The sequence below is a fragment of the Pseudonaja textilis genome, chromosome 1 (assembly GCF_049901715.1).
Source record: "Pseudonaja textilis isolate UNSWEBS1 chromosome 1, rPseTex1.2, whole genome shotgun sequence".
Taxonomy (NCBI): Eukaryota; Metazoa; Chordata; class Lepidosauria; order Squamata; family Elapidae; genus Pseudonaja; species Pseudonaja textilis.
The window spans coordinates 297,309,960-297,326,189 of NC_141990.1; the positions used below are offsets into that span (position 1 = coordinate 297,309,960).

Below are 16,230 nucleotides of genomic sequence, written 5' to 3' on the forward strand. Positions count from 1 at the left end.
TTTAATTAATGTATTATTCTGTTTAATGTATCAATCTTTTAAATGCAGAGCACACATTTGGAATTGAAGAAATATATCCTGCACTTTATCATAAAACAGATTCAATTCTGAGTATACTCCCAACATCAAAATGATGAAATATAAATCTGTGTTTTGAGACATATAGTTTTGTGCTCAAATGCCATTTGATATATAGTTTGGTGCAATTTCTTGGCACCATTATATTTTAAAATCAGTAGCTGGTTGCCTGGCTGACAACATGATTTTGAGGTCTACATATGTATTATTTTAATTTGTTAAGGGACTAGGAATTTTCTTGAACACAATAATATTTGATTAAATAGAGCAGGGGTGTCAAACTCTATTTAATTGAGGGACACATAAGAATTGCATTTGATCTCAGGGGGGCATGACCAGCTTGATGTCACTTGTGTCAGGGGAGGGGCTGTGGTGGCCTGAGTGCTCTGTCAACAGAAACAGGCTTCCGAGCAAAAAAACCAATTGACTTCAAAGGAAGTGAATTTAGGATTGATGGAGACACTACATTTTTATATGAATATCAGCATCTTTCAAAGCTTTTTGGGTATAGTTGGTATGTTGGAAATATTCCCAAAATTATTTCCTAGACAGTCTTTTCCTTTTTCCTCTTTCTGCACATTGCAATGCCTTGACTTTTCTAATATCTTGCAAATAAATAAGGCTTCTTTTTGCAGGCCTCCCGTCTCTTTTTTTAAAAGCCATGCTTTTAATAATGAATGCTGCTCATGTTTGAAAGTTTGTTCCCCTGACTGTATGTTGTCTGCTAAACTAGAATGTTCCACATTGCTCGTATTGTTGCTAGGCAGACAAGCTTTTGCCTGACGCATATTTCAATTCCTGACACTTTCAACTTCCCTCAGTCAGCACTGCTTTTTTCAAAATGTGACTCTGCTGGTTTGGCCCTTTTCAAGTCACACCAGTTGTTCTGTTCTGATTCTATCGCATTTTAAAACATTTCATTTGCTGAATAGTAAACATATGTTAAACATTCACAGTTCCTATGTCATAATATGATGATCTGGCTCACGTAACATGGTCAGACAATGTCTTGAACCACAAGCCCTATTTTATATTATAATAAAATATAAATAATAAAAATATTATAATAAAATAGCATGTTATGTGAATCTTGCTAATTAACCACACATTTTTTGTGATTTTTGATAGCCGCAGCCTTAAAAAAATACATTGGGAAGGCAGGAGCAGAAGGGCAAAGAAGGTCTCACTATAGCTCCAGCCATTTTAATCTACTCGTGCAGCTTGAGCAAATTAATGGAAGATAATGCATGATGTCTGTGGAGTTACCACACATCTGGGATTTCCTGGACAAATCTTTGTTTTAGACATTGAACACACTAGAAAACTAAAAATAGCAAAATATCTAGCATCCCTTATTTTTAAAGGGCTTGGAGAGCTTTAGAAAGAGCAGATTCGCTTAGTACGGGGGGGGGGCGGGGAAACAATACTATAGTGATACTCTGGTTTTGCTTTCTCTGTCCTGGAAGGTTATCACTTTGATGCAACAATGGGTTGAGAACAGGAGTGACTCTCCTGGCCCCCAGGGAAGGGGGGGATTCTACCTGGTCGGACCAATTCTATAGAACCGGTTGTTATAATTCTGCCCAGTTCAGAGAACCGGCAAATCGTGCCACTGGCTGGCTCCTCCCCTCCCTCCCTACCCACTCACACATTACCTGGTATGCGTGCCATCAAACTTGCCTGCTAAGTCGCTATTTTTTCTTCCCTCCCCCCCAACCATCAGCTGTTCTGCTGTGCCAGGAGATTTAGATTAACTATAAAACAGGAAATTGTTGGATTTCTTGCTTTCTAGCTAATCTAAAAGCAGAGCTGAGCCTTCCTTAGGACTGAAGCTTCTATTTTTCAGTGCAGACTCAGGTAGCTGATGGCAAAAAGATAGATCTTTGAGTAAATCTGCGATTCTGTGAGCAACTTAATCTGCCTGCCTGCTTTGCCTGATTTTGGGTATAAGTTGCTCTTTTTTAAATAAAAATTAAATATTTACATAAATATTTACAATATTTACATATAAGCCACGCCCAGCCAGTCATGTGACCACCAAGCCACACCCAGTCAGCAAACCATGCTCACCCAGTCACATGACCACCAAGCAACATCCACAAATTAGGCCACACCCACAGAACTGGTTGTTAAGAAATTTGAATCCTACCCGTGCCCCAGGGTTTGTATGGCAGAGTTTCTATGTTGAATTATTTCTCAACTGTTCCTCTCAGATACATTGTCTTGAGTTTTGAGTGTGAAAACTGTTTAAGTGTGCCAGTTTTGCAGAAAAGAAATCAGATTTTGCCTTTGCTGAAGCAGGGAATAGAGCAGCCTTCTGTCTAGGTTTGATCTCTACCCTGTTCAGGTATTACCTCCCCAGTTTCAGTCCAGGATGAGAGGAATCAAGAGCAGCCATGTCTTGGTTAGGTATGCTGGAAATAGAAGTGAAGGAACTGTCTTTATACTTACAGTACAACTGTCTGCCGGCGGGATGGGGAACCTTTGCATATATGCATTTATGCTTGTGCTTCCATGGGAACCAGAACTTTGTATTATCTTCCAACTCAGGTGGAAGCTACTGTGGACAGATTACCCCCCTTTATCCATCCCCTCTCCCCCTCCTTCCCTCCCCCCCTCACCCTCTCTCTGCAAGAGATGGGAGAGCAAATATTAGTTATATATTACTTCCAGATTTAGAACCACAACCTTGAATATTAGCTGATAAGGTAAAACTGTAGGGATATTCATATGAGCCATCAATAGCCATCAGATAGTTTACTCCAGAGTGCTGATTTGTGTCCTCCGGCTAAACACTTGCTAATTTGGCTTCCTGAAAATATTGGGTCTGCCTGTTATCAACTGAAACCTCTGGCTCCTCTGAATCAATGTTAAACACTAAATAATTATGAAAATTCTAGACCAATTTATTTAGAAGGCCTCTGGTTATTTAATCCTGATGGATGCACTGGTTCTCAAACTTGACCCCACAACTATTGGACTGTAGTTCCTATTCTCCTTAAATATCACTCCCCGTTTCAGAGATGAATGAAATTGAATCTTGTAGTGTTGTTTCACAAGAAAATAAACTATTAGTGTGCTGAGAGACTGCAACTCTTTAGGGGGTCAGATGAGTTTTTCCAGCCGTATCTTGGGTTGTCTTTTCATGCAGTTGTATGCAAATTTGAAGCATTTAACATAGTACAGTAGATGGGATTTATTGCTATTTTTAACATAAAATAGCTATGATAAATAATATAATTAAAATCCTATTCCACAGTTTTAGTTTGTGTAACTCAGTGAATCCTGTTGAACTCACACCTTCTTTGATTCCACATTTTTCTTTTCTGTGAATAAATGCATTTTTTCATTTTAAAAAATGCAAAAAAAACCCCACCCCATACTTTTCAACATGAAACGAAAGATGCTAAGTGTTGCGTGTTTCAGGTTTAGTAAGTATGGCATGGATTGGCTTGAATAATAAAGATATCAGCCTGTATTATTAGAGGATGCTGCATTAGTCAGACTTGCTGGAATGATCACATGGTATTCTATCGCCTTTCCCTGCGAGCTGCTGCTTGTCAGCAGCTGGTTGAGCTGCAGGCTGCAGGCCAATATCTGCAACCCCTTTTCTTCCAGAATCTTTACAGCCTGCTGCTCTTGGTGATGCCTGTGGCTTGGCCAACTAAATGTTTCTCCTGAGACTTATCAAGGTTATCTTGCAGACTTCAAGGCCTCTGTCCTATTTCCTAGGCCATGTATGCATTTGAAGAATTCAGGTAGGCTGTTTCATACATCAGCATGCTTGGCTTTTTTGTTCCTGGAATATTTCCGTTGGGTAATGTCAGACTGCTTTTACGGTTGCAAAAGGTTTCCAATATGCAAGGGGGATTTTTGCCTTCATCTAAAAATTGCAGTTCTTCCGTACTGTTTGGGAGGTGGGTGTGTCAAAGATGAGATGCAGGTAAACAATAGCTAACTGCATGATGAAGTACATAGATGAGTAATAGCTTCTTAAGCCTTACTGGAATTTTTGTCACTGCTGCTTCCTGAAGCTGCAAGTGTAATCTAGAGTTATAAAAAGATCGTGTTCAGCCAGGAAAAATAAAGGGCATCTTTGCTATCCTTGGTATACGAGAAATGCTTCTCCTCTGTAAAGAATGCAGATTTTGAGAGTTAAGGAGCAAAATATCCTTGCATCACATATAGGAATAAACTGGGGAGCTTCTGCACCACATACATGTCTGCTTCTTGTGGTTTCATTGCTGCAGGATTTCATTGATATAACTTAGTAAAAAATGAATGCTTTAGACACCACTGCAGGGATTTTGTATAAAAATATAAAGTACCATATATTTAATAGATAATGGATAAGTAGAAAAAATATAAGAAGTGGATTTTTTGTGTGTGTGATGGCACCTTTGGATAATTATTCAGTCTTAAAAATGTCTATTAAATTATCAAAACTCAATGCTATTCTTAATCTACAACTAAATAATGTAGGGATGTATTACACTTTATAATATTTAGGGTTTTTTTAACTTACTATTTTAGGATGTATCCATTAATTTCTTGTTGAAACTTACTAGTATCAATAATGAACATTTCCATGTTGCTTACATTTTATTTGGTTTTGTCATAATGTCATTTTATTATGGCATTATGTAAAAAGCTAATTTGGTGTCTTTGCATAAAAAAGCAGATTGTTTAGCTGAACACCAGTCTAAGAGGGAAGTATGGACTTTACTTAAAAGGATAGTATGATTAACATAATTTGATGTCAGATATAATATTGGTAATATCTTTGCTCTTGTCTCACAACCTTAGCAGATTATTGATCATAACTAATTCTTAATTCGTGAAAGTATGTTTGTGGAGTTTAGGATAAAAAACAAGAAGAAACATGTGCTATTTAATAAAAACAGGAAAATTACCATCTTGATAACAGAAGGATTTTACTAGAAATCGGTGCAGTGCTGTATTGTAACTGCATTGTTATGAGAATGCTAGCAAACCTTGAAGAGGGCCAATTACTGTCACCAAGTTACACTGCAAATACAGAAGAGGCACCAACCCTTACTATATTTTTGTGTTGTCATCATACATAGATAAAGACCCAGTGATACAAAAGTGGTTTTCATCATGATACTCAGATCAGTGTGTTAGATAAAATATAGAAGGCAAAACCACATTATTATCTGCTGATAGCCTCAAGCAAGATTAGCATTTACCTAGTTGTCTTGGAATAAGTGGCATGCCATTTTTTTTAATTAAAGAGACAATTTGGGGAAACTACCTCATTTCTTCAGTAACTACTAGTAGTGTCATCTAGCATCGTCCATAAAACCCAGTCATCATTGAAATGATATAAAAACTGTCTCCATTATTCTGAATTGATAATAAAATGAAGTTGGATGTCTTTAGAAGGTACTACAAGCAACTAGCATTGATGTCACTATAGTCACTAGCTTAGTATTTTTTCATTTATTTGATGTCATAATTATATTTTTGCACTTCCGTAAGAATGTGAAAGTTTTTAAACTACAAAGACTTCTTTGTCAGCCAGAATGAAGAATCCCTTCTAACTTGTACAATTACTGATTTAAATTGTGCATAATTAAGAATGAAAACATTATTTGCTACTACATAAACAGCATTTTAAATAGGATTGATGTTATTGAAAACAAATATTACCAAATATTCATGAAGATGTAATTGAAATAAAAGTATATCATTCCTTTGCCCTTTTATTTTTCCATTTTTCTTCTCATTGCAAGTTTTAGAGAAGGATCTTTCTTCTGTCCTTGTATGGGATAGCCTTTTTCCATTTGTTACATTTCAAATGAGTTGGATTATATTTTCCATAACTCTCCACCTCTGAGAGATGAAAAACATGTGGAATTCAGATGATAATTATATTAAATAAAATGAAAATCCTATTTATAGTGTAATGTTTTGTAATGTTTTGAAGTGGGTGGGAGTGTTTGACATTTAAGTCTATGGATATCACTAGCACTACTATCCTCTTTGGTTAGCCTTATTCAGTCATCCTCTAGTTGAACTGATCAAGTTAAGCATTCAGTTAGAAATTGGGCTAAGAAATATCCATCCTTTTTTGACTAGTTCTCATTTTTGTTGATTGGCCTTCTGTTGTGTTGCCTTTAACTGAAAAACTAATTGCTGGGATAGAAAGTAGCTCTTAAGGTGCAAGTTTGAAGTCAAATAAAACCAAAATATACAGTATAACTGGAGGTGTGTATGATTTCTGAGGATTTGGTGTGTAAACTGTGCTTGGTGTGTTTGCGTCTGTCTTCTAGATGCCAAATCTGTTCATTTGAAATGAGCCCACCTGTATTCAGAAATGACTATAAGATCATTTAAAAAAAGATTATAACAGTTGCAGGTATGGCCGATAGAAATGAAAGTATTGGATTAAAATCACTAAAGTGGGAATACTTTTATAAGTTGAAGGAATCAGTGCCATTATATGTGTAAAGGTATTGCTGTATTGTTTAACAGGTTGATTATAGTGTTAGCTAAGTGTTGCAGAGTTTCTTGACTCTTTGGATATTCACAATGTAAAGATTATCCAAAGCATTTGGCTAGCTTCCAAATGAGGTCATTATATCTGTCTACTCTGCAGTTAGATGTACATTCTTCAATTTTCCATCTTAATAAGCTAATGGATTTCATTCTGATCTCGGATTTTGTTTTGGGAATCCAGCATTTGATGATGTGAAGTCTATGAAATAACAACATTGAAAGCAGATTGTTTAATGAATCAAATAATTAATACACCACATTTATTTTAAAGCAGATAACCTCAATTCATACCTATGGTTATTGTACAGATATTAAATTATGATGTCCTCTAATGAATTCTTTCTGCTTCTCCTTTTATATGGCGTCTCGATCACATTGAAGTTGTTGATTTTGATCATTCAGTGGCGTGTTCTATATAAAATGCAAATGAAACTGAAAATAGATAACAATTGAGATAACAATCATGTAAGTCCAAATAGAGGTCATATCCTTCAAGCCAAATGGCCTGTCTTGCAAAACAGGTTTAGGATTAGAAAAAAATGTTCCCCTTTCATTTGGAAACTCAGTGCCTGAAGTGGTTTTCCCTTTTCCTTTACCCCCCCTGTGAGTAATCTCCCACTCCACTCATGAACTCCACCTATTCCTTTGACATGTCTGGAAAATCAGGGAGCTAGAGAGGCCATGACTTGTGAGGGAAACACTGATGAAAAAAGTGCACCAATTTTGGAGTGCATTTTTCCACAAATGCTCTGTCTCTTAGTAGCCTTTCCACTGTAACAAATACTGAATCCTATTTCTTCTTTTCCTTGAAAACAAGATTGTTTCCACCTCATATTCTTCTTTCCCATCCACAATCAGAAGTAGGAGTGGAGGATCCTGGGATCACAGAGCACTTGGAGGGACTTCCTTGACTTTCATCAAGAGTAGTGAAAATATTGGGTTTACCTGTTGCATGGTGCTAAATGGTCTCACAAAATTAGAATCCAGTTTCTTTGATGGTCTGGTTAAAGTAGTAGAAAGCCATATTATGTCCATCTTTAAAATCAGTGGCCCCGCTTGTATATGCGCATCTGCTATTTCCTTGTACCTTTTGCCCTGAGCAATTGTACTTTCAGTAGGTCATGAGCTGCTTGCTGTTCCCTGAGAAACTGTGCTGTGCTAGGAACAGATCCTTACTGAGTGGTTGTTGATAAAACCCTTGGGTGGATTCCATACATTGTTTGAAATGGTGACATGCCAATTGATGAGCGTGCATAGAATTGTTGTATGTAAATACTGCTGAAGAGAGAAGTGCCAGCAGTTATCTTGGCTGTAAATGCTGTAATATCTTACATACTATTGCATTACCTGGCTAATTTTCTACCCCACTCCATTAGTAGGAAAGTGGTGAGCTGAAGACAAGTGAATCTGTACTTTTAATAAGTGGAATAGAGATCTCCAAAAACCAAAAGTGAATTGACTTCCTCTGTTTTTTATTATGTGAATGTCTCTTCCTTTATATCTAAATAGGTAAAGGTAAAAGTTTTCCCTGACCAAACATGTCTGACTCTAGGGGGCAGTGCTCATTTCTGATTTTTAGCTGAGGGAGCCAGCATTGTCCGAAGACATTTCTGTGATCATGTGACTAGTATGACTGTACACCAAGGCACATGAAATACTGTGACCTGCTCACCAAAGTGATATTTATCTATTTATCTACTCACATTTGCATGCTTACAGACTGCTAGGTGGGCAGGAGCTGGGGCAGGTAACAGGAGCTCATCCCATTGCATGGTGCTCAGGTCTTGAACCCAGGCTGTCAGCTTTCCATCTGACAAGCTTAGTGTCTTTAACTGCTGAGCCATCACAGTCCTCTATCTAAATATGTCATCTAAAAAGAGCTATGCCATAGTCTGTGGGTTGGGAGCAGGAGTGGGATTCTACCAGTTCGCATCTATTCTCTTGTTAACATTCTAAGCAGTTCAGAGAACCGGTTGTTAAAAGAAATTACTGGTCTAATCCTGTAAGGAAGGCAGGAAGGAAACATTCTGGTATTGCTTACAGAAACTGCCTCTCCGTTAACCCTTATTACATTCTTGGCAGGACTAGACTTCCTGTCTCAGGAACATCTCTGGAGTTTTTTTCCCCCCTCCTTTGCTGGTACTTTGCTTGTGTGGAGTGACCATTCAAAGTTACAACGGCACTGAAAAAAGTGACTTATGACCATTTTTCACACTTAGGACTGTTGCAGCATCCCCACAGTCATGAGATGCCAGGGGAGGAGATGAGTGCCTCAATGTGAGTGATATTGAGTTGGCTATGCCCAGCCAATAACATGACCACCAAGCCAGGCCCACCACCTAAACCACACCCACAGAACCAGTTGTTAAAAAATTGAATCCCATCCCTGGTTGGGAGTTCCCTACACAGTATAAATGGGACATCTTGGTGAAACGATCTACTATTATCAAAATAGACACCTAACCTTGCACTAGTGTAAATCTATGATTGAATCAATTGACACCATGTCCCACGCTGGGTAGGTGTGTTTAAAGGCTGTCACCCAGAACTGGGTTTGAGTGCCAGCAGATATGGAAAAAATCCACAGAGATTTTTGGCCATCAGTAATCTTTAAGAGTCCTGTGGAGGGTTTTAAAAACTCTTTCATGCACAGCTGTTTCATTGTCATGACAATGCTGCAACACCTCCTCACGTATAGGAAGGGGAACATAAAGGCATCCATTCGGTCTGACTTGCCCTGGTCCACTGAAAACAGAGATACAGTACTTTGTTGAGCCCTTCTATCTCTGAATGATCACTAAACAAACTGTTGTAAATCAAGGACTACCTGTATTCTCAATCCTTGATATTAAATAGCAAATTACATGACCATTGTAGCCTTTCCTAAGTAAGCACAGATTTTGGACCATCTTTTGCATGCCTAAGGATGCCCTGGAAATGACAAACTAAAAAGATAGCATTTTTTCTGTCTTTCCATTTGCTTACCAAGGTTGCGAAAGGACTCAGAAGTGGACATACTGAAAAAAGATGAATCTGTCAGGGAGAGACAAATAAGACTCCAAAACAAATTTCTTATTGGGCAGTATTGAACTTCCGGGTTTAGCAATTGTGGTCTAGCAACAGATTTCTTCATATTTCACCAGTGACTGTAGCTGGCATTTTCAGAGGCAAAATGGTCTGTTATGCAGGCCCTCAGCAGGGACTGATTGGGTTCTTGTCTTTATACAGGTGGTCTTTGGCTTACAACCACAATTGAGGCTGGAATTTTGGTTGTAAGTCATTGCAGCTATTAAGCAAATCACCATTAAGTAAGTCATGTTATTAAATGAACCACATGATCGTTAAGTGAATCCAGAATATCCAATACTCACTTTTTGCCATTTTTGCCGATTGTAAACACAAGCCATTTGCCAAAAGTCCAAAATATGATCATATGCTCATGGTATGTGGTATGGGTGTTCAGCAGTCATAACTTTGAAGACAAGTGAGAAATAACGTTTTTGAGTCTGTTGTAACTTCAAACTGTTGTAAAACAACCTATCATTGACTGAGAACTACCTGTACTCTCAAGAACTGACTACTGATTGATCTCTAATTGAGTTGGTTTCTGATTGGTACAGGTTGGTGGGTGCTGTTTCTGATTGGTTCTTTGTTTCCAATTCTGATTTATTTATTTTTTAGTGGTGTTGGTTCCTGATTGGTTCATTGTTCATGCTGGCTTTTGACTGGTCATTTTTGGAGTGTTTGTCCCTAATTGGATTTTTATTTGTGCTGAATTCTGGTTGGTTATTCTGAGCAGCTGTCATCTGATTCAGTTCTTGTTCAACCAAGGTTCTGATTTGTACATTTTATCCTATCTATTTTTCTATCTATCTATCTATCTATCTATCTATCTATCTATCTATCTATCTATCTATCTATCTATCTATCTGATAATGATCTGACTGACCTTTGGAAGGAAAGATACTGAAGCTGAAGCTCAAATACTTTGGCGAGAGGACCCATTGCAGTGGTGGGATTCAATTTTTTTTACTACCGGTTCTGTGGGCGTGGCTTGGTTGGCATGATGTGACTTCGTGGGTGTGGCTTGGTGGGTGTGGCAGAGGAAGGATACTGTAAAATCTCCATTCCCACCCCACTCCAGGGGAAGGATACTGTAAAATCTCCCTTCCCTCCCCACCTCACTAACATTTTTCCAGCTCCGTTTTCCTGTGCATGGCAGCAAAAGAAGACCCAGACAATCAGCTGGGACTTGGGAGGCAGAGAATAGATGGGGACCGGGTAGTCAGAAGTGGTATTTTCCGGTTCTCCGAATTACTCAAAATTTCCACTACCATTTCTCCCTAACTGGTCCGAACTGCCTGAATACCATCTCTGACCACCTCTGACCCATTAGAAAAGATCCTGATGTAGGGAAAGGTTGAAGGCAAAAGGGGATGGCAGAGGATGAGATAGGTAGACAGTGTCATTGGCACTGTACTCAGAGAGACAGTGGAGGATATGGAACCTCCATGGTCCATGAGGTTGCAAAAAAACAGACACAACTTAGCAATTGAACAACAACATTTATCAAATTCCTGGTTTCTTCTACTCAAGGGCAGGATATTGGTGTTGTGCAGGACAGGTAGTGGGCCATCTTGCTTCTGAGGATGCCAGTGAAACATGTCAAACTCAATTTCATTCAGGGCCACATCAGGGTTGTGCTTGGCCTTGGCGGGGCTGGGCTGGGTGTGGCCAGGGTGGGTTTGGCCAGCTTGACATCACTTATGTCAGGGGCACCTGTAGTGGCCCGAAGGTCCTGCCAGAGAAAATGGGCTCTCGAGCTCCATTTTCGGCTGCAACTGCCTCCTGCAACCCTCTGCCAGAGAAAACGGATCTCAGAAGGGCCTCATTGCGCTCTCTTTTCATTGGCAGAGGCACCGCAGGCCGGTCCTTCGCTGTTTCCAGGGCAGCCCTGCAGGCCAGATTTAAGCACCTTGTAGGTGGATTCCAGCCCTGGGCCTTTAGTTTGACACTCCTGTTCTAGAGTATCTAACTAGGATCAGACCATAATATTATCATCTGCTGCTAACTGTTTTCATAAGTCTATTTCTTGGAAACATATTTATGCTTGCAGTTTTTTAGGGCATGAAAAAATTATTATTATTATAGTTGCTGTCAGCATCTTTGTTTTCTCCTCACCAGAATCTAAATTAAGAAAAGGATTTGCATTTGCAAATAAACACTAAATCATAGGACTAAATAAATTTTACTTGAAATAGAGCAGGTGGCAAGCCTAGCAAGTGAACTGTTGTGTTAAAATGTTGTCATGTATTCTAACGTTAAAGTTTTAAATATGTTTGAATGTGACATTAAACTTCCCTGCCAGTACAGATCTATTCATGCTTCCACACTAAGACTGATATAGGAAGACATGGAACAATAAGTATATATCAGAATAAATAATCAGTGTTGAATCCTTCTATTAAATTTATCAGTAACAGTCTAAAAGCACTGTCTTTTGTAGGTTATGTTGGTTTTATTTAGGGTTACTGACATCCTAACTGGAGTGCAGGTAGACTCATGACCAGTCATTTAAGGACTGGTCAGTTATGACAATCTTGGCCATCATAAAATGTTGCACACACATTCATAAAGCCCATAGTCACATGATCACATTTCATGAGGTTGCCAACCAGCTTGCATTTACAACCAGTTGCCAAGCAACCTGCAACCATTTGCAAGGTTTTCTGCTGGCTTTTCCAATGGGAAGTAAGCAAATGATTTCCCAATGCAAGTGGAAGAAAGAGAACTAAAATCATTCATGGGGATACAGGAATAGAGCTGAAATTCTAAAATTTCAGTTCTGTTCCTATAGCTCCATGAAGGATTTTCCCTCCCTGCATGGAAGGAAGGGGAAATTCTTTGGCAGACTGCAAGAATAGAGGTGTAATTTGGGGGATTTCAGCTCTGTTCCCACAGCTTCTTGATGCAAGGAAGAGAATTGAAATCCTTTGGAAGGAACATTTGAAAGTAAAAGGCCTGCAAGGTGGATTACAGCTTCACACAGAGCTGAACTCCTTCAGTAGGCAGCCCTTTTGTTCTTAAGAACTGCCTGCCAGGAGAGCTTTGCACAGAGATGAGATCCTTCGGCAGGCAGCTTTTTGGGCCATCCATTTAACAATTCTGAATATCACTTAACTGCAACCAGTAGTGCCAGGATTACTAGTTCTGCTGACTGACAGCTGCCTGCAATTTGGCAGATCGAATCTCACCAGACTCAAGGTTGACTCAGACTTCCATCCTTCAAGGTGGGTAAAATGAGGACCCAGATTGTTGGGGACAATATGCTGACTCTGCAAATTGCTTAAAGAGGACTTTAAAAGCACTGTGAAGCGGTATATGTCCAAGTGCTATTACTAGTGTTATTGCAGACTTGGAGCAAAGCAATCACGTGGGTGTCTCACTTAATAACCACCTCACTAAGTGATCAAGATTTCAGTCCCTGTTGTCAAAAGTTGAGGACTAGCTATATCAAAATGTCTAACTCCTAGATCAAATATCTATTATTTGAGGTTGCAGTTCTGTATGTATATAACGTGTGTAAAAGTTTTCATTACAAAGAGTTTTCTTATAAAATGCTTCATATATCAAGAGTGGATTATATGGTTCCTTTTCTGTTCAGCATGTATATAAGTAAACCTTACATTCTGCAAAAAGATAAAACTATAGAAGTTGAAAAGTCTGCAAGATTTTTCGTTGTCAACTGCATGCTTGATTCCTTCTAACCCATTGTTCCATAACAAGTCACAAGTTACAAGTCAAGAAGAAAAATCAAATTGAAGCGTCATCCATTAACACCACATTTAACTTGGCATAAAAGTGTGACAGCTGCTTTTAGATTTTCGGTCAGTAAATAGATGGTTTATGGGGATTTTTCAACTTTTAACTATTTGCTAGGTTCCTTGTGTCTTTCATAACTGACATAGTAGTTAAAAAAATATAATGTATTTACATTTTGAACAAGTCTGCAAAGAAGGTATCTTATAAATCTCATGAATCTCATTTCAGTGAATGTCATTGTACTGATAAGTACAAGTGTATAGAGTTTAAGGCAGGGGTGGGATTCTACCAGTACTCACCTATTCACTAGAACCAGTTGTTAACATTCTAAGCAGTTTGGAGAACTGGTTGTTAGAAGAAATTACTGGCCTAATCCTGTAAGGAAGGCAGGAAGGAAACATTCTGGTGTTGCTTACAGAAACTGCCTCTCCATTAACCCTTATTACATTCTTGGCAGGACTAGACTTCCTGTCTCTGGAACTTCTCTGGAGTTTTTCCCCCTCCTTTGCTGGTACTTTGCTTGTGTGGAGTGACCATTCAAAGTTACAGTGGCACTGAAAAAAGTGACTTATTACCATTTTTCACACTTAGGACTGTTGCAGCATCCCCACAGTCATGAGAGGCCAGGTGAGGAGATGCGTGTCTCGATGTGAGTGATGTTGAGTTGGCCATGCTCAGCCAGAAACATGACCACCAAGCCATGTCTACCCAGTCACATAACCCCAAGCCATGCCCACCACCTAAGCCACGCCCACAGAACCAGTTGTTAAAAAAATGAATCCCACCCCTGGTTTAAGGCAATTGCATTTTTGCATGCAAGCAAAGGGTGTTGAACTTTTTCAGAAATACAGAAAATAATGTAGCATCACTGTTTCTGCCTTAAAAGCAAAGCTTTGTCATGCTCTAGGATTGTGATGGTGAACCTATGATATGCGTGCCGGAATTGGCATGCAGAGCCATGTTCCGAGCTGTCGCCTGGAACAGATCTACTGCGCATGCATGCGCACCTCCCACCAGCCAGCTGATTGTCAGGTATCTGCTGCACATGTGCAGTGGGTGAACTGCACAAAGGAGACACTCATGCATGTGCAGGGGGGGCATGCGTGCATACGCAGGGGGTGGCGGTGCAGGGGGATTGCAGGTGCATGCGCAGAGGCATGTAGCACATCAATCACACATTGCATTATGGGTGCAGACAAGTGTGTGCACACCCGTGTGCATGCACACTTTCAACACACGACGACGAAAAGCCATTACTGCTCTAGCACATGAAAAATAAAACCGGTAAAATCTGTTTAAGGGCATATGTAGGAGGATATGGGGCAAAGTACATTGTTTTTTAAAGCAGACTATGGTATTGTTTGAGACTTTAGATACCAAAGGATAAATATAAACCTATTATTAGAACAGATTACAAATCCAGAACAATTGATTTAAAATAATGCATTCACTGGATTTAAATTCAGTAAGATTGATTGAGTTTTAAAAGAAAGTTTATTTTCAACTCCTGGTACAGTTTTGTGATTAAAACATTTGCTTGTATAGCTTTTCAAGACTCTGTCTGCATATTTAAATTAATCTCAAGTATTCATTAAATATTATTGCCATAAAATATATATGTACATGCCAATTCCTATATGATTAAATGAAAGGATGGTTCTGTTTTCTAAATGCATTATTTTCTCAAGTAATTGTTCATACGACTATAGGTAAAACTCAAAAAATTAGAATATTGTGCAAAAGTTCATTTATTTCAGCAATGCAACTTAAAAGGTGAAACTAATATATGAGATAGATTCATTATATGCAAAGCAAGATAGTTCAAGCCATGATTTGTCATAATTGTTATGATTATGGCTTACCGCTCATGAAAACCCCAAATCCACAATCTCAGAAAATTAGAATATTACATGCAATCAATAAAACAAGGATTGTACATAGAACAATATCAGACCTCTGAAAAGTATAAATACTCAGTACTTGGTTTGGGCCCCTTTTGCTGCAATTACTGCCTCAATGCGGCATGGCATGGAAGCTATCAGCCTGTGGCACTGCTGAGGTGTTATGGAAGACCAGGATGCTTCAATAGCGGCCTTCAGCTATTCTGCATTGTTCGGTCTCATGTCTCTCAACTTTCTCTTGGCAATGCCCCATAGATTCTCTATAGGGTTCAGGTCAGGCGAGTTTGCTGGGCAATCAAGCACAGTAATCCCACGGTCATTGAACCAGGTTTTGGTGCTTTTGGCAGTGTGGGCAGGTGCCACGTCCTGTTGGAAAATGAAGTCAGCATCTCCATAAAGCTCATCTGCAGAAGGAAGCATGAAGTGCTCCAAAATCTCCTTGTAGACAGCTGTGTTGAATCTGGACTTAATGAGGCACAGTGGACCAACACCAGCAGATGACATGGCTCCCCAAATCAACACAGACTGTGGAAACTTCACACTGGACTTCAAGCATCTTGCAGTGTGTGCCTCTCCATTCTTCCTCCAGACTCTGGGTCCTTGGTTTCCAAATGAGATGAAAAAGTTGCTCTCATCAGAAAAGAGGACTTTGGACCACTGAGCAACAGACCAGGTCTGTTTTTTAGCCCAGGTAAGATGCTTCTGACATTGTTGTTTAGGAGCAGCTTGACAAGAGGAATATGACATTTGAAGCCCATGTCCAGGATCTGTCTGTGTGTGGTGGCTCTTGATGCACTAACTCCAGCCTCAGTCCACTCCTTGTGAAAGTCACCAACACTTTTGAATGGCCTTTTCCTGACAATCCTCTCCAGGCTGCGGTCATCCCTGCTGCTTGTGCACCTTTTTC

At 39.2% G+C, this 16,230-nt stretch overlaps 1 protein-coding gene across 16 annotated transcripts in view; it reads left to right on the forward strand.

Annotated features, from left to right (window-relative positions):
- EVL (Enah/Vasp-like) overlaps positions 1 to 16,230 on the forward strand; it is a 138,713-nt gene that overhangs the window by 17,302 nt on the left and 105,181 nt on the right. For 2 of the 16 annotated variants that reach the window (XM_087922189.1, XM_087922191.1), the window contains exon 1: positions 3,702 to 3,836. The exons of 13 other annotated variants lie outside the window; for them this stretch is intronic. In XM_087922189.1, the coding sequence (XP_087778315.1) occupies positions 3,814 to 3,836 (23 nt within the window). In that variant the 5' untranslated portion in view covers positions 3,702 to 3,813. Of the gene's footprint in view, positions 1 to 3,701; positions 3,837 to 16,230 lie in introns of those variants that run through there. One more of the 16 variants, XM_087922174.1, reaches the window with a different exon arrangement.